At 33.7% G+C, this 24,404-nt stretch overlaps 1 protein-coding gene and 1 pseudogene across 1 annotated transcript; both read left to right on the forward strand.

Annotated features, from left to right (window-relative positions):
* Positions 1-1,917: 1,917 nt before the first annotated feature.
* Positions 1,918-4,369, forward strand: LOC104755409 (uncharacterized). Its single transcript, XM_087489111.1, has one exon. It carries the CDS (start codon positions 1,967-1,969, stop codon positions 4,148-4,150), a length of 2,184 nt encoding a protein of 727 aa, XP_087345237.1. The 5' UTR covers positions 1,918-1,966; the 3' UTR covers positions 4,151-4,369.
* Positions 4,370-22,624: 18,255 nt separating this feature from the next.
* LOC147949172 (uncharacterized) lies at positions 22,625-23,857 on the forward strand (annotated as a pseudogene).
* Positions 23,858-24,404: the final 547 nt, after the last annotated feature.

Here is a 24,404-nt window from a genome sequence, read left to right on the forward strand (position 1 = left end):
TTAGTGGTACTTCTTTAAAAAAAATTCCAACTCGCAGTTAATAGATACTAGGTACTAACCCGCGCTTCTCCGCGGGTTGAACTTTTTTTTAATAAAAATTTGTAATAGTTTACTTTATTATTATGTTATTTATAATAGTTTGTGATTAAAAATTTGGTTTGCTTATATTATGATTTTTGTATTTTAAAAATGTTTATTGAAAACCTGTCAATAAAACATTTGCATGTAATGAATAAAATTGTTTAAACCTTTGTCAATAACATAATCTTTACTAACATGTAAAAAAATCAACTAAATATAGCTAGTAAAAGTTCTAAAAAACCTTTTTAAAAACAACATTCATTGTTTTTTTCTATGGCTTCCTTTTCTTGTCTATAATAATTTTAACCAGTGGTGAAAATTTTTTTTGATAAAATTTGTAGCTGTATATTTTATTTGATTTGGTTTTAAAATTTTACCTGTTAATTTTTTTTAAGTACGAATTAGTTTTGATTCTAATAGATTTTTTTTACTTTTCTACAATTTATTTTATTTGATGTGTCCCCCATTTTCATTTTTAATTAATTATATTTATTTAATTACTTAATTAATCTTAATTATTTTTTTAATGACAATTGAATGTAATTTTTACACATTTTAAGGTTAGTTTCATGTTTGTACTTCCCAATTAATATAGTAGGATAAAATTTGTAGTTGTAGATTTTATTCGATTAGATTTTTATATCTTAGCAGTTGATTTTTTTTTTAATACAGATTAGTTTTGATTCTCATAGATTTTTTTTTTTTTACTTTTCTGCAATTTATTTATTTTATTTAATGTGTCCTCCATTTTTGTTTTTTAATTAATTTTATTTATTTAATTAATTAATTAATTTTAGTTAAGTTTTTCTAATGGCAACTAAATGTAATTTTTTACACATTTAAGGTTAGTTTCATATTTGTACTTCTCAATTAATATAGTAGGATATATTAAATGGATTTTTTTGCACAATATTGATTACAACTTTTTTGTTTAACAATTTGTCAACTGTTCGGATCTCGGAGTTACAAAGTATAGGAAAGACATGCTCAATCCAATAGTTTCTAATAAGTTTTTAAGTTGGAAATAGTGCGTAGTACTAGACAAGTTTGAATGTTTGATGATCAAGAATTTAAGATGATATGTTTTAGGACATAATTTAGAAAAAATAGAACGTGTTTTTTTTGTGTTTTTTTTTTCTGTCAATGTTCTAAGGGAATTTGATATGCGGATATCGGATGGGACAAAAAATTTCGTTTGTTCCAGTTAAAGAAAAACTCAAAAAACAATGTTGATAACTAATATTAGTAAGATTTTAAATTTAGGCTTAGTCCAAAAAAAATTTGAAATTTGTTTTCGATGATAACTAAAAATACGAAACCTAACTATTTTTTAATCCAACGTTATATATGGATTGTTGTATTTTCCATGGTTACACACTTACTCTTACAGTAACAATATTACTAGTATATTACTATTGTACACTTTATTTATTGTGCAAATTGTCCTACGTGACATATTTTCCGTTACCAGATGGTATCCGATAGAAACGGTCTCCTGACTCTCTCCTAAAATAAAATACGAGTCAATATATAAAAGATTAAAAGATTGTCCAGAGATTTGAAATTAATAATGAAGGACATACTTTAAACAAAGAATATGAAAATAGCGTTACCTGTATCACAGGTTTTATATTAAATAGCGTTACCTGTCTACTTGGCTAAAATAAAAATATATTAAATAGCGTTACCTGTCTACTTGGCTAAAATAAAAATATATGCGACGGGATAAGAAGAATATCACAAGAAATCCAAACTGAGTTAGCTGTGTTCACAAGTTTTTATATTAAAATGGCTAGCTAATATATATATATATATATATGGGAAAAGAGAGGAGGAGAAGACTTATCACACAGAAATCCAAATTCCCCATTAATTTGTAGCAGCCATGAGTTCAGTGGGTGTATTTCGTAAGGAGGAAATTGATGGGAAATTATTTTTGGTATTCACATTAACACAAATAGACAACCCAACCTCTTCTGGTGATGATGCACTAGCCATGGCTTCTGGTGGCGACGATCTCCCTCATCAACCACTTTTTTTCTGTCCTGCTGCACGTATCAAATTTCATAAGCTCAAACTAAAGATACACGATGACGATGCTGATGATGTCGGTGAAGATGACGATAATGGAGATGAAAAAGAAGATGGCGATAATGACAACGAAGATGGTGATCATAGCCAAGATGATGATGATGATGATGATGATGATGATGATGATGATGATGATGATGCTGGTGATGGCGATGTTGATGATGATGATGATAGTGATGGCGATGATGATGATGGCAATGGTGAGCTTCATCCATTCAATTCCTCTCCTCACTTCCCCAACACAAGAAGCGGTGATCAACAAGGCGAATCTTTGCTTGATTCCGACCACCCAGGTGTCTGTAAGCTTCCTGTAGTCCCTCTTTTTTGGTGCAACAATAGAGAAACTTCTACTGTCCAATTCGAGTGCGGTGCATGCAAAATGACAACGCTCGGTAACAGCTATTTTGCATGTCTCCAATGCCAAAAAAATTTCCATAAAGAATGTGTCGAGTCTCCACTTGAGATCAAACACCCTTCCCACCCCTTGTGTTCTCTTCGACTTTCCAATTTTCAATGCATGTTTACGAGTGGTTGTTGCAGAAAAATTACCTTCGGCATGTTTTATCGTTGTACAACCTGCGAGTTGAGTATGCATCCCGTATGTGCGATGAGGCCAGTACCCTTGGTTATAGACCATCCAAAAAGCCATCCCCACCCTCTCTCCTTGTTCCCTACACAAGCTTCTACAGTTTGCAATATATGTGCCCGGATTAAGAAGCTTGATCCCACATATATCTGTATCCAATGTGTCTTCGTAATCCATAAAGGTTGTATGGGTTTCCCACATGTCATAAGAATATCTCGTCACCCTCACCGTATCTCTTTTACCTCTTCTCTTCCATCTAGGATGTTGTCTTGCGGAGTCTGTCATCAACAAGTTGACAACAATTATGGTGCTTACTCTTGCAATAAGTGTGATGCTTATTTTGTTCACTCAACATGTGCATTACACAGAAATGTGTGGGATGGAAAAGAACTTGAAGGAGTATCAGAAGAAGATGATAATATAGATGATGGTGAGCCGTTCGAGAGGATAGCTGATGGAATTATACACCATCCTTTTCATAGTCACCACTTGCGAATTGAGAACAGCACAACTTATGACGAAATTAAATATTGTCAAGGGTGTGCCCTTCCAATCTACGAAGGTCAGTTCTATTCATGCATGGAATGCGACTTCATCCTCCATGAAGGTTGCGCAAGTGCTCCACGTATGAAACGATATCCCTTATATCCACATCCACTTACACTTAAATTTGCCACCATGAGAGATCATAGTTACACAGGTGAATTTCGTTGTTTTGAGTGTGATCGTTATGGTAACGGCTTCTTCTATGAGCATCGCGGAGAAGACAGACCCTTTCGGATAGACTTAAGGTGTGCCTCCATAATTGAACCATTTAACTATCAAGGCCACGAGCATCCCTTATTCCTACCTTGGAACACAGAGAAAAAGACACGATGTGAAATGTGCAAATATGAAAGCAACGGTTCAAAGTTAATTTGCATAGAATGTGATTATTATATATGTTTCCGTTGTGTTACCTTCCCATACAAGGTAAGGTATAAGCATGATAGTCATTTTCTCACAAGTTGCAATGGAAAAGAGGCAAGTGATCAAGCAGACTGGTGTGATGTTTGCGAAGGCAAAATAGGAGAAGTAAAAAAAAGGAGGTATCTTGGGTTTAGAAAGAAAACAGAATTACGATTTTATAAATGCGATGGCTGTAGCACAGCTGTTCATGTTGATTTTTTACTTGGGGTAGACATGTACATGAGACCTGATAAAACTATGAAAGACTACATCTCTATTGTCAGGCTCACATCTAAGGGTACGAAACGGAAAGATCTTTGGATTCTTGTCAACAACTCTCTCACCCGGCCAATTTGCAGTAGATGCTTTTGCCGTTGTCCATTCCCAATATATTTCAAAGGGCAGACCACAATATTTTGTTCTTTGTATTGTAGTGAAGACTGATCATCAAACTAGTTAGGGAAAACGATCTTTATTCCTTTTCCCCCGTCAATTTGGAGTATTTTTGTTTCGGGTTTTGTTGTATTTCTTAATTTTCGTTTTTATATGTAATTTTTCTTTTAAAAGATTTGTATGGCTGTACTTTTTGTATTTGCATTTCTCTGGATTTTGGCCACTAGTTTACAAAAAAAAAAAGAAAAAAAGGATAATGGCTTTAATATATACGACAAGTACTTTTATTAGGACTTAGCTACGTTTGAAACCCAGCTACAAACCACGTCCATTCCCCTGAAACCTCAAAAATTAAGTCTTATTAGATAGCCTAATTTGCTGACCAGGTACTTAACTTTGTTTTAGGATATATGCAGATTGAATTAGAGTATCTCAAGGAGAAGCTCATAGTTGGGTCACAGGACACTTTTTTTTGTTTCTTGGACGATTGCAAGTTTTGTTGTTTGACAATTTGTGTAAATATATTGATATAGTATATTAGTATGAAAACTATTATGTATAGGCAATAAAACAGACATACTCATCTATATAGAAAAAGTAGTTGTGGACATTTACATTATTCATAAGAAAATATGAAATAGTTTTTAAATTTTTTTTCTTTTATGTCAACTAGGAAAGCGACCCGTGCGTTGCCGCACGGGGAGGTGAAATCCTAAATTGAAATTTAACATTTGTAATTCATCCTAAATTCTTTATTTTCTCAATCAATTTGATCATTTTCACTTGTTGCTATTGCTTTCAACTGATTAAAAAGCCAAAAATTCATTTCAATGTTATTATATTTTAGGTTGTCACACACAAAAGTGAGCTTTTTTTAGAGCTTGATTTACTATGAACATTACTTTTAACCATATATAAAATTTCATTTATGTTTGTCTCCGACCATATGGTGCTATATATTGATATCCTTTCTTAATTCGCTATTAGAAATTGTCTTTGTTGTTGATCATTATCAATCGAAGTACATACGAGACTGCTTCTCTCTTTGTTTATTTACTGTATAGAGAAATTACTAAATGCCACTTGTCGAAGGAAGGTCGAAGATTGGGATCGGAGTAGATGGCTGGATTGAGTTTTGTTTCCCCTTCACTTTGATACGCGATTTCTCTTTCCATAGATTACTGATTCACAAATCACAATCAATATTCCGATGATGTAAGCAAGTGGAGTTTGTATACAAATGATTTACTATGAACATTACTTTTAACCATGTATAAAATTTCACTTATGCTTGTGGATGTTTTTTTCTGTTCAAGAAAGCGGTCTAGGCGGCCGCCTAGGCGCCGTCTAGGCGCTAGGCGCTCAGTAGACGCCTAGATGACCGCCTAAACCGCTTAAAATTACATTAATTTAATTTTAATATTTATTTTTGATTTTTAACTATATAGATTTAAATTATTAAGTTTTATATTTGTATACGTAATTATAAATGTTTATATGTTGTTAATATAACTTAAATAAATGTATTTTTGTTAATTTTGTTTATAATTTATAATTTTTTATTTTTCTAACATATATTTGTAAATAATTTTATATATATAATGTTTTATGTTGTAAACGCCTAAACCGCCTAAAAACCGTCTAGGCTCCGATTAGACGTTCTAGGCGCTAGGCGCTGGGTCACCGTCCAGATACCGCCTAACGCTTTCTTGAACACTGCTTTTAGATATGTACAAAACCAAGTTTTATATGACCGACCAATCAAACCTAATGGGTTAATATAGAGTAACTCACATTCTTCAGCTACAACTTTTAGAGATATATATATTTGGCTATAATGCTTTCCACAGTTACATGCATGTTGGTGTCACGTTTTCCCTCAGAATACCCCCTTCTTTCCTCCCTTTTAATGGGTTAATCTTGATTGCCTTATTTCCTACTACCACATTTGATACATGGATTTGTAATATTTGCTTCAAATCACATATTCCTCTTTGGAAAAGAAAAAAAAGCAAGACGTAACAGACTAAGAATGCATATAGACAAAAACTTGTACACTCATCAGCTATTCAATCAAAGCAATTCAATTAAACTACAAAAGTTCAGAAAATTAATAAAATATAGAACAGAGGATTTTATGTTGGTCTCTCCCAATCCATCCCATTCCACAGTGTCGGCTGCTCTCCTTCCAGGCTGCATCCCCCTCTATTTGATTTCCCACTTATGTCTATGAATCGGTACCATCATGTTTTTCAATGAACGACAGCGAAAACGAAGTTAACATGGTGAAACATGTGATAATAATATCTCACCTTTTGATGTTCTCTTCTTTAGGTTAAACACTAATTTTATAAATTTCTTGCATTTTCTTTTTTTTGGCAGATTCTAGATCACTCTAAAAGTGACTGTTATACATTATGTTTTTAAAAAGTTGTATATACAGATTAGAAAGTCATCAAAGACTAAATAAGTTACCTTTAGTAGATCTTTTCTTTCTAACTTGACTTGTCATTTGGTCGTGCTTACGCTTTCTAGAATTTGATTTTGTGTTGTCACAAGTATGTATGGCTTTTTCTTCGGCACTCTCTATTTCCATGCTCATTTGTAATATTTCTATATATTATTAAAATGTTTGATACCCAGAAAGTATAAGAAATTATAATTCAACTAAAATTTTTAAAAACTTTATTTACAAAAAATGTAAACTAACCTGGATCATGAACATCTAATGGACATCCTACCAAAAAAAAAATTAACATTTATACCATGTTTGTTAGAAAAAAATAAATAGGTTAAAATAAGAACATATATAAAATTATAATTATACCATGTTTGTTAAAAAAAATTTGGCTTATCCGTAGCTCTAGCATCAATGCATATTATCATGCCTCTCGTATCTTGGTTTTGGTTTTTCCAGAAAGTCAAAAAATAATATTTGCACACTGAGAATCAAAAACATTAGCCATGCAAAAAATATGGCACACGTACTTAATAACATTAGTCATGCAAAAACATGAAAACCGGAAAGGCTAAAATTTTTGAAGAGACTAAAAGTTAACAAAACTAAGATTAATGTATGAACTTAATAGTGTCGACTAACAGTAATAATAATCTAACCGAAAAACACTACAGGTCATTCGCAGCAAAAATATTAAATTACCTTAAATTAGAGATTGATGCTTGAAAGTTAAAAAACACTTCAATAATACAATTCTTTAGTACTCAGAAAACAATTGTTCGAAACTTGTTTATGTAGTCAAGAAAAGTTTATATATAATAAACAAAGAGGTGTAAGACATAGAGGTGTGAAATGTAAATGTGTTGAAATTAATAGATGTGAAACATGGAGGTACAACAAAGAGATGTAACACATAGAGGTGTGAAATTAAAAGGTGTAAAAATTAATGGATGTGATTTTTGAAAGCAGGAGGTACAACAAAGAGATGCAAAGACTAAGGAGGTGTGATTTAAAAGGTATAAAAATTAATGGATGTGATTTTTGAAACCAGGAGGTACAACAAAGAGATGCAAAGACTAAGTGGTGTGATTTAAAAGGTGTAAAAATTAATGGATGTGATTTTTGAAACCAGGAGGTACAACAAAGATATGCAAAGACTAAGAGGTGTGATTTTTGAAAGATGGGGGTGCGATGAAAAGACACGATTAATAATTTTAAACCGTTGGACTAAAACTGGAACTAATCTCATCCGTTGGATTAAAAGTTGACACAAAAAAGTGGGTTTGCTATTATATATAGGAGGTACAACAAAGAGATGTAACACATAGAGGTGTGAAATTAAAATGTGTAAAAATTAATAGATGTGATTTTTGAAACCAGGAGGTACAACAAAGAGATGCAAAGACTAAGGAGGTGTGATTTAAAAGGTGTAAAAATTAATGGATGTGATTTTTGAAACCAGGAGGTACAACAAAGAGATGCAAAGACTAAGAGGTGTGATTTAAAAGGTGTAAAAATTAATGGATGTGATTTTTGAAACCATGAGGTACAACAAAGAGATGCAAAGACTAAGAGGTGTGATTTTTGAAAGTGGGGGTGCGATGAAAAGACACGATTAATAATTTTAAACCGTTGGATTAAAACTGGAACTAATCTCATCCGTTGGATTAAAAGTTGACACAAAAAAGTGGGTTTGCTATTATATATAGGAGGTACAACAAAGAGATGTAACACATAGAGGTGTGAAATTAAAATGTGTAAAAATTAATAGATGTGATTTTTGAAACCAGGAGGTACAACAAAGAGATGCAAAGACTAAAGAGGTGTGATTTAAAAGGTGTAAAAATTAATGGATGTGATTTTTGAAACCATGAGGTACAACAAAGAGATACAAAGACTAAGAGGTGTGATTTAAAAGGTGTAAAAATTAATGGGTGTGATTTTTGAAACCATGAGGTACAACAAAGAGATGCAAAGACTAAGAGGTGTGATTTTTGAAAGATGGGGGTGCGACGAAAAGACACGATTAATAATTTTAAACCGTTGGATTAAAACTGAAACTAATCTCATCCGTTGGATTAAAAGTTGACACAAAAAAGTAGGTTTGCTATTATATATAGATGTTTCATTTCATTTAACTTTATATGGATGGTGTTAGGAATCTCAGAGTATTCATAATCTATAAATTAAAGACATGCAGATCCAATAGTTGCTATTTTAGTATTTTAAGTTGGAAAGACGTAATTATGGTGGACAAGTAATGATCACGATGAGATGTTTTTTTTTAACATCTAACTTTATTAATTTGAAAAAGAGATGTAAAAGTACATAATTTTTATTAAAAAATATTGTGTTCTATTTTAATATTTTTTGTCAACGGTTACTTCATTAATATACGGAAATCGGCCGGAACGAACAATTCGCTTCTTCTTTTTTTTTTTTTCTTTGTGAATGACTTTCTAAAAAATTGCTTGTTCCACTGGGAAAAACCTATACCGTTAAACTAGTACATAAAATTCATAATTTATTTAAGACTTTCAGGGCCGGCCTTAGCAATATGGAGGCCTAAAGCAATTTTGTCATGGTATTTTATATAGATAAATATTAACTGTACCCATATGATACATACAACTAAAAAAATACAAAGATTGCTGATACAGAGATTCGAATTACATAACCAACTTAGCTAAGAAATTATTTTGTTAACTAACCCAAATAGTTCATATATAATATGTGGCCTAAAGCACATGCTTTACCTGCTTTAGGGGTGGGCCGGGCCTGAAGACTTTATTAATGAAAAAATTAAAATTTTAGATGATAACCAAAAATATTCTTATCTACATATAATAGCAAACCTATTTTTTTATCTCAACTTTAATCAAACGGATGAGATTAGTTATATTATTCAATCTAATGGTTTAAAATTATTTATGATTCCAACAGTTGTAAGTTTTTTTTCGTCAAATAATTGTGTCTTTTCTTTATTACCCCCATCTTTCATAAATCATATCTATTGATTTTTGCATCTCTTCGTCGTATCCCTATCTTTCAAAAATCACAGCTATTAATTTTTGCACATTTTTGTTTAACACCTCTATGTTTTATACTTTTATATTTCACACATCCTTGTTTATTATATATAAACTTTTATGGACTACAAAAACAAGTTTCAAATTTATTGTTTTCTGAGTATTTTTTAAACTTATAAGTTAATAAATATAATCAAAAAATTGTTTTATTGGAGTGTTTTTTAATTAACCTACATCAATTTTCAATTCAAGGTATTTTTATATTTGCATATAGATAGATTTATGAATCCATATATAATAGCAAACCCACTTTTTTGTGTCAACTTTAATCCAACTGATGAGATTAGTTCTATTATTCCATCTAATGGTTTAAAATTATTTATGATCCCAACAGTTGCCAGTTTTTTTCCCTTCAAATAATCGTGTCTCTTCGTCGTACCCCCATATTTCATAAATCGCACTTATTAATTTTTGCATCTCTTTATCATACCCCCCCCCCCATCTTTCAAAAATTGCACCTATTAATCTTTGTATATTTTTGTTTCACACCTCTATGTTGTACACTTTTATATTTTACACCTCTTTGTTTATTATATATATAAACATTTATGGACTACAAAAACAAGTTTCAAATTTATTGTTTTCTGAGTATTTTTTAAACTTACAAGTTAATAAATAAAATCAAAGAATTGTTTTATTGTAGTGTTTTTTAATTATCCTGCATCAATCTTCAATTCAAGATATTTTTATATATGTGTTGCGTTGTAACATATATAAATAGATTTATGAAACTCACCGAACCAATGACAAAAGCTTACGAATGAACCTGTCAGTGTCTACTTATGAACTTGTTAGTGTCCATTCGGTTAAATATGAATAAGTTAATTTCTTCTCTGTTAGATTGTTATTATTAAACATGTGGTCATATAGTTCCGAAAGAGTATAACACTAATCAATACAATAAAAACTGAATGTGTTTCTCTCCAGTGTTGACACCTCAGCTTTTTAGTTGAAGGATAAGTTGACACATCAGTTAAAACAGTTAGTCAATCAAATTATAACGATTAATACAGCTCAATATTTTTGTCCAATAATAATCTTTCTCCATTCCACATCATTCCTTCTGCTTTCTGTTATGGGCCAAGCCTAATTAAAATAGTGTCCAAGAAAAACAGTAAAAGAATCCAAATTAACATGTGTATGGCAATTGCGGAAGGTAAAGATTAAGGGACACAAGGTTCTTTAAACATCTTGAACGTATTATTTGTAATCTAACATCATTTTGGCAGTTTATTTTATTCTAAACTAGGTTGAGTCTCGTGCGTTGCACGAGATTATTATATTAATTTGTTTTCTGGTTAAAAGTCATTAAGAATAAATTAATTTTTTTTTAAAAATTTTTGAGAGACTTTACAATTTGAAGATCATACCAATAAAGTTTATTTGTATCGAGAAACTTTGTTTTTTTGGTTAAAAGTTATTAGGGTTTTGGAATTGTTTTATTTGTATTCATTAACTATAGAGTTAATGTTAAATGATCAATTTATCCTTTTCTAAATTATGAACAATTAAAAAAAACCTTTTTAAAAGTTTAAATTATTATATTATTTATGTTTTTATCGAATTTTAAATAGTATTATAGTTTATACTATTTGTATTCTATAATTAGGACATGTTATTTTGTGATTGCAAAATAGAGTGTCGATATTTTGAGTTCCTCGTAGATCTTGAAGACAAGTTGATTGTTATTTCTAGGTCTTAAATTACTGCTTCCACATCAAGTGTTCTGGTTGCATTGGATTGTGGTATTCTCTTTCAAAGAAGACGTTGAGTGGTTGTGGGTTAGCTGGTCAAAATGATAGGATAGATGCATGTATAAAATCTGTCAAATTATTTATGAAAGGTAATACAAAAATTGGTTATGTTTATGAAATGTGGATTGTTGGAATATGAGATTGTGTAGCTGATGTTGTTTTTTTGTCGATATTTGAGCTTTATATTAAAGTTTGAGTTTAGAAGAGTTTAGACATTACTATATTTTATGGAAATCTTTGGTAATTTAGTTTGGAGATAAGAATAAGGTAGGACTTCAATTAAGCATAGATGCCATTAGAGAAAACTTTTTAATTTTAAAATCTAAGATAGTTGTATGTTGTAATAGGTTGATTATGAAAATGTTTGTTTTAGGGACAATAGAGATGTATCTTCAAAAAAAATGTAAGATATATATCATATAGTATCTAAAGTTAAAATTTACAATTAAGCTTTTCTAATAATATTAAATTTTGTTTTTTTTTTACACATACAACAATAACAACCAACCAAGAAAAACACAAAAAATGTATAATATTTAAGAAAGAGTGAAAGAGCATGAGAAAATGAGTATTCATAGGATGGGAAGTCATGGGAGTTACAATTTAGAAACAAAAAGTATGGGAGTTAATTGTAATTTATTATTTGTTGAAAAAAATTGAATAGAGAAATAAAGTTAATGCAAATTTATTTTATTTCAGTTTTAATATTAAAGTGTGAGTTAAATGTATATGATAAAATGTGTTTTATTTATGGTTTAATTTGAAATAATTTTATCAACTAACTAACTCCGAATCAACCTCCAGCTCAAGCCGTGTTACTCTCTGTTCCCAAGCAATATGGAGACCGTAATACACTCCCCATAACTCCGCTAAAGGCGCAGAACAAATTCCTATGTTCAAAGCAAAACCTCTGCACCATTGCCCCATCCTATCTTGCAGTACTCCTCCAGCTGTGGCCAGACCCGGATTCTCATGTGAAGCCCCGTCAGTGTTCGGCTTCATCCATCCATCACCCGGAGGTTTCCAACAGATCATTCATTCCACTTGTTCACCCCCGCGGTTTCCTACCTGAGCAGCCTTATAAGCAGATTCCACTTCTTTTGCCATACTTGTAACAAACTTCACTTTGTCCCTGTACTTGCTCACTTCGCCAAAAACATGCGAACATCTCCACTTAATAATATTTAATTTTTTTTTTTTTAACACAAACAGCAATAACCAACTATACAAAAAATCGCAAAAAATGTATAATAGTTAAGATGAAGTGAAAGAGAATGAGAGAATGAAAAATGAGTATTTATGGAATGGGAAGTGATGAGAGTTATAGTTTTGAAACTAAAAAGTATGAGAGTTAATTCTAATTTATTGTGTGTTGAATAAAATTGAGTGGAGAAATAAAGTTAATGCAAATTTATTTTATTTCAGTTTTAATATTAAAGTGTGAGTTAAATGTATATGATTAAATGTGTTTAATTTATAGTTTAATTGGAAATAATTTTATCAATTTTATATTAAAGTGTGAGTTAAATTTATATGATTGAATGTATTTTATTTGTGGTTGCATTAGAAATAGTTTTTTAGTTTCATATGACAAAATGTGTGTTATTTATGGTTTAATTGGAAATATTTTATATCTTATTTCAATTGTAATACTAAAGTATGAGTTAAATGTATATGATTAAATGTGTTTTATTTATTGTTTTGATTGAACCGTTTTAGCTTTATATTAAAGGGTGAGTTAAATTTAAATGATTGAATGTGTTTTATTTGTGGTTTAATTGGAATTTTTTTTTTTCAGTTTTATATTAAATTTTGAGTTAAATATATAAGATAAAATGTGTTTTACTTATGGTTTAATTGAATTTTCTTTTAAGGTTTCTATTAAAGTTTTAATTTTAAAGTGTATGATTAAATGTTTTATTTTTGGATTAATTGAAAATATATTTTTTTAGTTTTACATTTATAGTGTGAGTTATATTTATTTAATTTAATATGTTTTATTGGTAGTTTAGTTAAATTTTTGGTGAATAAGTTTTTTGGACAAGTGTTAGTTTTATAGTAGTTGTGGAAGAAAGTTTTAGGAGGTATCCTACTTTATTATATAAGAAAGTTTAATTTTAAAGTGTAAGATTAAATGACTTATTTATGGATTAATTGAAAATATATTTTTTTGTTTTATGTTTAAAGTGTGAGTTATATGTATTTGATTAAATGTGTTTTATTGGTAGTTTAGTTAAAATTTTGGTGAACAAGTTTTTTGGACAGGTGTCAGTTTTATAGTTGCCATATGTCAAGCTGTGAAAGAATGGAGATATCGAGATTCCCTTCGACTCGGCTGATTCAAAATCTCGCAGAATTGAACAGATAAGGGGGGAAGGGGTGGGGAAGAGAGAGATGCGAGGAAGAGGAGAAGTCGGAAGTCATAGATTCCGTCGGTTTTTCTTCGAGAAGTCGACAAAATTCTGTGGCCCATTAATGATTTACATATCAATTGGCTTAAACATGAGATAAAACATTATTAAAAAAAACAGAGAATTCAGAAGTGCCACCTGGCAGATAGATAGAGCTCCTTAGAGGTGTAACCCTAATTTATTATATTAGATAACAATCCGCATTATGTGCAAAATAAAATATTTAATAAATAATTTTATTGTAATTCATATATACAAAATCTATAATATTTATCGGTAAATTTAATATTTGGGATCTAAAATTTATTTGTGTAATATATATTTTTTAGTTTTATTAGAATAAATAAAATTCTTGTATAATAATTAAGATTTAACTTATGGAAATTATTATAATATGAAATTTATATTATCTCACCATATGAATCAAAATTCTCAAAATTTTATGGAAATGTAAGTAAGTATTACAATTAAGTTATAAAAAATAAAAACATTAAATTTTGGGTGTCATTTAAAAAATATATATACAATGGTATGTAAATAGAAATACTATTACAAACTGAAGACAAATATAGAAATCATTTCTCGAGATTTGTGAGCGCAACATATCAGTATTTTTTGTTTTTGTGAGAAAATTTATAAATATAAGGGATATAAACCAAACTAGAGTAATCTCTCAAGCGTGACTGGAGGATAAACTCTCTTTCTGAAGCATACATAAACTAGAGTAAATTAGTTATGTATTATCAAACCAAAATTCTCATATGTCTATCTTATTGCTTATGCATTTACTATGTGATTCCTTTACACAGTGATGATTGCAGTGTTTGAATTTTGGCGTGTGATAACAAGGTTCATTGCCTCTCAAGATTTACATATAAGAACACCAGTGACAAATTAAGCAATGTTTAAGATCGAAAACCAAATGTTTTAATTTAAGAAAACTAAATCATCGATAACTTTTAAAATAACTTTGACAATTAACATAATCCTTATAAATGTTGTATGCAGTTTAACATAAGTATAATATTTAAATAATAATACAAAACCAAACTAAAGTAAAAATATGTTTATTTACTTTGACATACGTGGACTTGTTATAAAAAAGAATAGGTAATTTACAAAAGGAAACAAACAAATAATAACGTAACAACAATACAAACTATGTAAACTTAGATGATTAAATTTGTAAACTACAAAAAATACACCACAAAATAACACTACACTAATATATCTCCAATAATAATAGGAGAAAAAAACATAACATATAGTAGAGTTAAGCCAATTATACGAGTAAATGATTGTAATAACATATACTAAAGAGTTACAAACCATTGTAGGTTTTTTCGGTTCATTTCTATATTTTAGCATTGTGTAAACCATAATTTTCATGATTAATATAATTTAAAATTATTAAAAATCATACTTTGAATATCAAATGTATTTCAAAATATATAGAATAACATCGCGCGGGTCTAACCTAGTGATTTATAAAGACATAAACTTTCACGCATACAAAGTTTATTTTATTCTTTTTTGTATTGTTCTAATTCTAATAAACTCATTTTTGGGGGGTCAATTATAATCTAACGGATGAGACTATTTTTGATATCTCATCTAAAGGTTTAGAATTTTTAATGATCCCAACAGTTGGAAGTTTTTTTCTTCCAATAATCGTGTTTCTTCGTCGTACCCCCATCTTTCAAAAATCGAACCTATTAATTATTACACATTTTTGTTTCACACCTTTATGTTTTACACCTCTTTGTCTATTATATATAGTTTTTTATGGACTATGAAAAAAAGTTTCTATTTTATTGTTTTTTGAATAATATTTTAATTTTAAACTTACAAGTTAATAAATAAAATCAAAGAATTGATTTTTTTTTCAACCTAAACATTAATTAAAATAGAACTCCTAAGTTGGTTGCCCAAACTGGAGGAAAGTTGTTTACAAAGGTCGTTGGCGACGCTAACAAACGAGAAGAACAAGCTAAACAATCAGCCTTCACATTTACCGTCCTTGGGATCTTGGAAAGGGTGAAGTGAGGAAATGAAGCACTAAGCACCTGGAACTCGTCAAGCAGCGCTGAGAAAGCCGGCCACTCCTCTGGATCTTGCACCATTGAAATTAACTCTGCCGAGTCCGTCTCGAATCTTTGACAAACAATACCTCTGGAAAGAATACACTCCATTGCCCATAATAAAGCTTCCATCTCCGAATGAAGTGGGGACCCACTGCGATGCTGACATCTGGCACCCAAAAAGAATGTTTGATTCTCACCATCACCACACCACCATCTTAGACCAGAGTTTTGTTCCGTAGATTTCCACGAACCATCGACTTGACACCGAATTGTCGTCTCCGGAATTTTCACAGGTTCCGACACACTAGACACACTCCTTGCAGCCATTTGGGCTTCCTCCCACCACAATTGCTCTCGTAAAGCCTGATTAATAATATCTATTGGCTCTGATTGTAACCCTTGGAAAACTTTGTTATTCCTATCCTTCCATATGAACCAAACTAGCCACGGTAATGAACTATGTGTTACTCCTAGAGCCATAGGGCCTAACCCTTTCCCATATATAAAATCTAGATTAGAATATATCGAACCCAAGGGGAACTTATCCCTGTGTAATCCATCAAAAACCCTCTCCCACACCTGAGAGGAACGAGGGCACTCAAAGAAGGTATGATTAATAGATTCTTCCGCTAGCTCACAACGCTTGCATACCGTATCACAATTTACACCCCGAGAAGCTAATCGCACCATCACCGGAAGAGAACCAGAAACGATTTGCCAGAAAAAATGTTTAATTTTTGGTGGTACCGGAAGGTTCCAAGCCTGAGCATCAGAACATTACAGTTAGGACCAACTATCACTTCTGCCTTCATATCTTGAGCTACCTTATAACCTGACTTAACCGAATAACGACCAGATTTTGTATAATGCCACACCAAATGATCAGGATTAAATGATTTACTGATAGGCATACTCCTAATAATTTGAATGTCCTCCTGATCCATATACTCCTGAAGGATAGGTAAATGCCACTCTTTAGTCCATGGATTAATCAAATGATTAACCATTAGATTTGGATGTAGTTGTCGTCCCCTACCATTTGCAGGTCGTGGATGCTGATCAGGAATCCATGGGTCACGCCAAACCGAAATATTAGACCCTGACCCAACCAACCAATGAGCCCCTTTTTCCACTAGGCTTTTTGTCGAAAAGATACTCCTCCACCCAAAGGATGGTGAGTAAGGTTTTTTTGCCATTAACGGGTGTTTATTTCTAAAATATCGACCTCTAAACACTTGAAAAAGCAGAGAATTTGGAAACTGTATTAGACGCCAATACTGCTTAGCCAGTAAAGCATCATTAAAAGTCTCTAAATCCTGAAATCCCAAACCACCTTCTGATTTATCCCTACACATTTTATCCCAAGCCACCCAGTGTAGCCCCCGATATTTCCCATCAGAGCTCCACCAGAAGTTTGAAATTGTACTCGTCAATTTGGTCGTTAAACCTTGGGGGAGTTTAAAACAGGACATAACATGAGTCGGAAGAGCCAAAGCCACCGACTTCAGTAAGACTTCCTTCCCCCCCTTGGATAAAAACTTGGCGTTCCAACCATTCACTCGGCCATTCAACCTATCTCGAACATAACTGAAGACTTGTACTCTTGATCCTCCGAGACTTTCTGGGATTCCCAAGTAGGACCCCATACCCCCTTCCTTGGAGATTCTAATGACCGATTTAACCTTATCCTTGACCTCCGACACCACTTTTTTACCAAACATTATAGATGACTTGTCCAAATTAACCTCCTGCCCGGAAGCTTTACCGCAGTTGCCTATAATATTCATGACCGTTGAACATTGTTCTTCTTCCGCTTTACAGAAGAATAAACTATCATCCGCAAAAAGCAAATGAGAAATAGGGGGCGAATCACGGGAAACCTTAATACCCGTTATTTTCCCTTCCCTCTCTGCCTTTTTGATATTAGCTATCAAAACCTCGGTACAAAGAATAAATAAGTAAGGGGATAAAGGATCCCCCTGTCGCAAACCCCGATTTGGCAAAATGGAGCGACAAGGTTGGCCATTAAGCAGCACTTGATAGGACACCGAACTCACACACCACAATATCCAAGACATCCATTTTGAATCAAAACCTAACCTAATTAAAACCGCTTTCAAAAAATCCCATTCGACACGATCATAGGCCTTACTCATATCCGTTTTGAAAGCCAAAAAATCCGAACTACACATCCTATTGGTCTGTAAACCGTGAAACATCTCTTGGGCCACTAGAATATTATCTGTGATTAAGCGGCCAGGAACGAAAGCCGATTGTGTTTCAGAAATAAGTGAGGGCAAAATCTTCCTTAACCGGAAACATAATATTTTTGGCCTCATCTTAAAGGGGATTTGGTTGCTTTGGTGAGGGAGTTCTTTCGGACTGGTAAGTTTGATCCCAGAATTAATGAAACTAATATTTGTTTGATCTCAAAGGTTGAAACACCAAAAAGGATGGCAGAATTTAGGCCTATTAGTTTGTGTAATGTGAGTTATAAGATAATTTCAAAGAATTGATTTATTGGAGTGTTTTTTAAAAAAAAATTATATATTATAGTGATCAACAGGTCAATTAAAACCTAATGTGTACTCCATCACGATCTAGTGGTATCATTGTAACACTTCAGGATCGAATCCACAGAGACCAAACAATGCACTATGAAATTGTATAGATCAAATATAGCTAAGGGAATGAGAAAGATTGTGTTTCAAGTAACCGATTAAAAACAGAAGATAAATAAAAAAGTGTTTAAATTCAGAGAAAAGTATTGGGCATTGGGAGTCTATTAGGAGTTATGATCACTAATTCAGATGATAGATTGGGAAAGCATTAGATACCGTTCTTGAACTCAAATCTCGAATGTAAAACTAACATATTGTCGCAGTGTTAGTTATCTATGCAAGGAATTGATTACACTCTAAACCGTCGTTTGAATCTAGCAATCCTAGCAAGCAATAAGTTCAAGTTTGATTTTGTTCACAAGGTGCCTTAACTTCAACCTTCGTTGGCTAATGATCACCTTGCTCACCTATGTTCTTTTCAAGCAATTCAACAACACTTTTGATGCCTAGATGAATTAAACCTATAATCATAAACTAGGTAGCTAATCTAGTTTAAGCAATAAGAACAACAATAGATGAAGAACACAATAGATCAATCCCAAATCTAACAACCTAAGTTAGAGAATCATAAAACCCCTTTTTGAAACCCGAAAACCCAAAAGAGAGACTACTCAGACATCGAACAACAGCAAACACAAATCAAATATGAAGAAAACATAATTGAATTGCAAAGAGAAATAAAAGGGTTTAGAATTCTTCTCCAAAGGTTTAGAAAGGATAAGAGATCTTCTTCCAAAGCTTACAAGTGCTCAAAGGCTGCATAGAATAAAACTTGTCTATCTAGAGGTCGAGCCTCGTGCTTAAATATTAAAATAAAACCCTAAAAGTTGGTTTAAAACATAAAAGAGAAAGTTGCTTCGGGTACGGGACTGGTCGATCCCGAATGAGGATCAGCCGATCTCGGATGCTTTTCTGCGTTTGCTCCATCTGCTTGCTAGTCCGATCGATCTTCAACCAACTTTAGCTCCAGATGCTTGTTTTCATCCCCAAAACATTCAGTTTCCTTCCAAAGTAGCCTAGAACCTGTATAGACTCACAAAAGACTAAAAGGACTCTAAAAGCACACTTGGACCTGATAAAAGACTCAAAACAAGTGTAAAAACTATAATTAAACCCCTATAAAATACAGACACATCAATTACCCCAGACTTGAATCTTTGCTTTTCCTCAACCAAGAACAGACAAAAACTCAGGAACAGAGAAAAGGTTTGAAAGTGGGAACTCACATATTCTTGGGAATCGCTGCTTTACACTCTTCATCAAATCAAATCAAGAACTACTTTTTGTACTCTTCCCATGATTAGGATCAACACTCCCTACTCTGAACTCCACAACCTTAAAGAACCTTTAGCATCCCCATTGTTGTCTCTCTATATCAGATTAGTAAAAAGGTGCGGTCTTACCATGGGAGTATCGATCATTGAACCTGATTGACTCCTTCAACCTCTTATCGCCAAAGACCTCCTTCATATACTCCCTTTCCTCTCTCTTTTCTCACTTCCAAAGGATTGATTTGTCCCTAATTTTCTAGGGTATCATTTTTTTTTATCAATCCTTTGCTCTTTTCTTGTGGACAGGTTTCCATGAATTCCGAAGGATGCACGAGTTTACGCACAACTCTCGGTTCACTTCGTTATTACCTATATCCTCTTCTTCTTCTTTTTTCCTTTTTTTTTGTTCTTTTTTTTTTATGAGTATCGAAGGGAAGAGAGAGGGGAAGCATACTTTGTGAGGAGATGCATGTCTTGTAAGGCTCAAGGGAGGAGTTTTGTTCGATGTATACCAAGCCCCAAGGTAAGAAGTTAAATCCGGTTAAGTCTTGTCAAAGCTAGAGACAACTTCTGGTTTGACTTATTGTCCTCCTTGGCAAGTGTCTTTTGGGGCGTGTTGAGCCTGCTCATGTTCATTCCAAGCTTCATTCCAAATCAGAGGTACAAAAGTAATCATAAGAGTGTTAGATTAACGCAGAAATTCCTAGAAAAGCTCATAATTTCCAAGTTTTTTTTTTATGAAGACTCCATAAAACGACTCAAATGAAACAAGATCAAAAGAAAAACAACCGAAGAAAACAAAGTTAGTAACTAGGGAACATCCCTCTCCCCGACTTACTTCACACCGTCCCGGTGTGAAAGCAAAACAAGAGAAGGGTGTCCCGGATAAGCAAATAAAACAAAGCACAAGAAAAAGTTCAAAAAGAAACCAGAAAAAAACCCGAGAAAAAGTTCAAAGGTGGCCATCATGTCGAGGCATCCGAATGGCTGGAAGGAGAGGCCGTCGCGGAATGAGTAGCGTGGAGGTTCTCGGTAGCTGCATCATCCTCACTGCCTGCGGGAGCTGGATCTGTCTGTGGAGGAGCGAAACAAGAAGGCGCGAGGGTCTGAAACCAAGAAGCCAGTTGCGTAAGGAGCAGGTTGTTCTTCCTCTGGGTGTCGTAAACTTATCTCTCAAACTCAGAGTGAGGCGCCTCCTTAGGTGCGTCAGCAACAAACTGGGTCACATCGAAAGGAGGGAACGGTGGAAGGGAATGAGACGGTTGTGAAGATGTAGAGGTAACCGCAGGAAGTGTGCTGCTCCGGGATCTGGTGGAAACATGTTCGTGTTCCCCTGCCCAAAGGACTTCGTCGATGTCGATAAGAGCGTCAGCAGGAGGCTCAAAATCGATGTTTTGCGTTTTGCGAAGTGAAGTGCAGAAAGGCCTAGGGATCAGCATGTAGCAAAGGTGACCATCCTTGTCCTGAAAGCGGTAGAAAAAGTTGTGACGCACTAGAATCTCACTCGTGAACATATACTTGAGGTCAAGCAACTTTCTCTTTGTAACCGAAGTGTGCGGTGGCAAAATGATGCCACAATACTCTATGATAGGAGTCACCAAGCTGCCGATCAGGATCCTCTCATTCTTAGCATGAGCCATGTTCCTCCGCACCTGCTCAAACTCCTTAGAAAGTAGGAATCTAAAGTTAACATCATGAGTTTGTTGGTAGATCGGGGAACTCGGAGCATGGAGGAACCGGGGAAGACCATGTAAGAACATCCACAACTCAGGTAGCTGCAATGTGCTAGTCTCAGCCCTAGCATAGATGGTGTTGCTCAAGAACGTAGCAGTGATTCGAAGAACTGGGTTGCGGATGCAAGACTGCCTTGCTCCACGAGAAACATAATTCCCAGCTCCAATCAGTTTCCAAATGTCGGTCCTGCTGTCGAGCTTCTCCATCTTGCATAGCTTGTTTTGAGGGAAACCAAAGATGTCACAGAGGTCGAACATGGAGATGACGTAGTGCTTCTTGAGCAAGAAGAAACTGATCGAACAATGCTCAGCCACTGCGTCAGAACCGCATGGAAAATCCACTTGTATAGTGGCGAGAAACTCTCGTGCGAGCCCCTCATGCAAGTCCTATGCCTTCTCAACAAAAGTACCAAACCCCATGTTCCGTACCAACTCATCAAAGTGTGCTAGCATGGCCATCTTCTCAAAAAGCTCTCAATCAACAAAACGAGTTGGCTCCATCTTACAATAAGCGAGTAGCTTCAATCACTTTGCATCTTCATCACTCCAAACCTTTGTTGGTGGCTCGTCAGAAGGAGTGGCAGACTCCTTACCACTGTGGCGTTATTTAGGCATTCTCTATAGGGGAGAAAAAATCCGATATGTGAAATGTAATTGAAAAATTTCCTAACTATTTAACATATGTTACAAGCCTATGCTAAATTCAAGCCACAACAGCCTAAATCTAGTAGTAATAATAATACTTATTTATAATTTTACACTTTTTGTCCTATGTGAAGTTATGACTTGTTCCCGTCCATTTTCATATTGTTAAAGAATTGTTCCAACTTCCAGAGAGTGCATTTTCATATTATAAAACTAATTTTTAGAGACAAAATCCAGAAGCAGAAGAGACTCTTCTTTTTAAAACTCATAAATCAATATTAAATAAAGAATGGAAATCAATAATAAACGACTTTTTTTATAACAAAGATAATAAAAAGACCAAATTTAGTTGTACCTGTATCACAAGTTTCATATTTAATGACCGGCTTATATATGCATGCAAGGGGAGAAGGAAAAGAAGAATATAACAGAAATCCAAATCCCCCATTCCTAGCAACTATGAGTTCCGTGGGTGTATTTCGTAGAGAGGAAATCTATGGAAACTCATTTTTGGTATACGAATTAACACAAACAGTCCACCCAAAATCCTCCGTCGAAGAGGACCTCCCTCTTCAACCTCTTTTTTAATTTGTGTCCTCGTACACGTATCAAATTTCAAGAGTTAAAAATAATGAAAGAAGTGATGATGAGAAAGTCGAATCTTTTTGATCTTCATCTATACGATGCTTCCCCTCACTTCCCCAACACAAGAAGCGGTGGTCAACAAGGTGAATCTTTGCTTGATTCCAACCGCCCTGGTATCTGTAAGCTTCCTATAGTCCCTTTTTTTGGTGCAACAATAAAGAACCTAATGAACGAGAATTCAAGTGCGGTGTATGCAGAAATGCAATGCCAAGCAATAGCTATTATGCATGCCTTGAATGTAAAGAAATTTTTCACAAAGAATGTGTAGAGTCTCTCCACTTGAAATCAAACACCCTTCCCACCCCTTTCATTCTCTTCGCCTTTACAGTCCTTCAATGAATTCTATGTGGTTCACTTGTTGTGGAACATATATCGATCACATGTTTTACTATTGTGCTACCTGCCAATTGAGTATGCACCCGATCTGTGCAATGAGGCCAATACCCTTTGTTGTAGACCATCCAAAAATCCATCCCCACCCTTTCACCTTTTTCCCTACACAAGCTTCTACAGTTTGCCATATTTGCGCCATGATTAAGGAGCTTGATCCCACATACATATGCATCCAATGTGTCTTTGTCATCCATAAAAATTGTATCGGTTTCCCACATGTCATAAGAATATCGCGTCACCCCCACCGTATCTCTTTTACCTCTTCTCTTCCGTCGTCTAGAAATTTGTCTTGTGGAGTCTGCCGGAAACAAGTTGATAACAATTATGGTGCATACTCTTGCAAAACATGTGAATCTTATTTTGTTCATTCAAAATGTGCATTAAATCCAAATGTGTGGGATGGAAAAGAACTCGAAGGAGTACCTGAAAAAGATGATGAGATAGATGATGGTGAGCCGTTCAAGAGGATAGCCGATGGAATAATACTTCATCCCTTTCATAGTCACCATCTACGATTTGAGATCAGCAAAGAAGCTTATGATGCAAATAAGTATTGTCGAGGGTGTGCACTTCCAGTCTATGAAGGGGGATTCTATTCATGCGTGGAATGCAACTTCATCCTCCACGAAAATTGTGCAAATGCTTCACGCATGAAACGATACCCCTTATATCCACATCCACTTACACTAAAAGTTGCAACCAAAGGAATTGGTACTGACGAAGGTATATTCCAGTGTAACCAGTGTGCGCGTGAGGGTACTGGCTACTTTTATGAGCATCATATAGATGGAAGAAACTTCAAGCTAGATTTACGGTGTGCCTTGATTACCGAACCATTTGATTTTCAAGGCCACAAACATCCTTTATTCCTAGCTTCGGAACCGTATGAACTAACACTATGTCATATGTGCAAAGAGGAAAGTGACGATTCAAAATTAATCTGCATTGAATGCGATTATATTTTATGTTATCGTTGCGCTACCTTTCCATATAAGGCAAGGTATAAGCATGACAACCATATTCTCATCATTAGTGATCGGGAAAAGGGAAGCGGTCAACAAGACTGGTGTGAAATTTGCGAAGGAAAAATTGAAGAAGGAGGAATGCTATTCTTTTATAAATGCCATGACTGCTGCATCGCTCTTCATGTTGAGTGTTTACTTGGGAGAGACATTTACATGAAGCCTGGTGATACTATAAA

Source organism: Camelina sativa, chromosome 2 (assembly GCF_030686135.1).
Source record: "Camelina sativa cultivar CO46 ecotype springtype chromosome 2, ASM3068613v1".
Taxonomy (NCBI): Eukaryota; Viridiplantae; Streptophyta; class Magnoliopsida; order Brassicales; family Brassicaceae; genus Camelina; species Camelina sativa.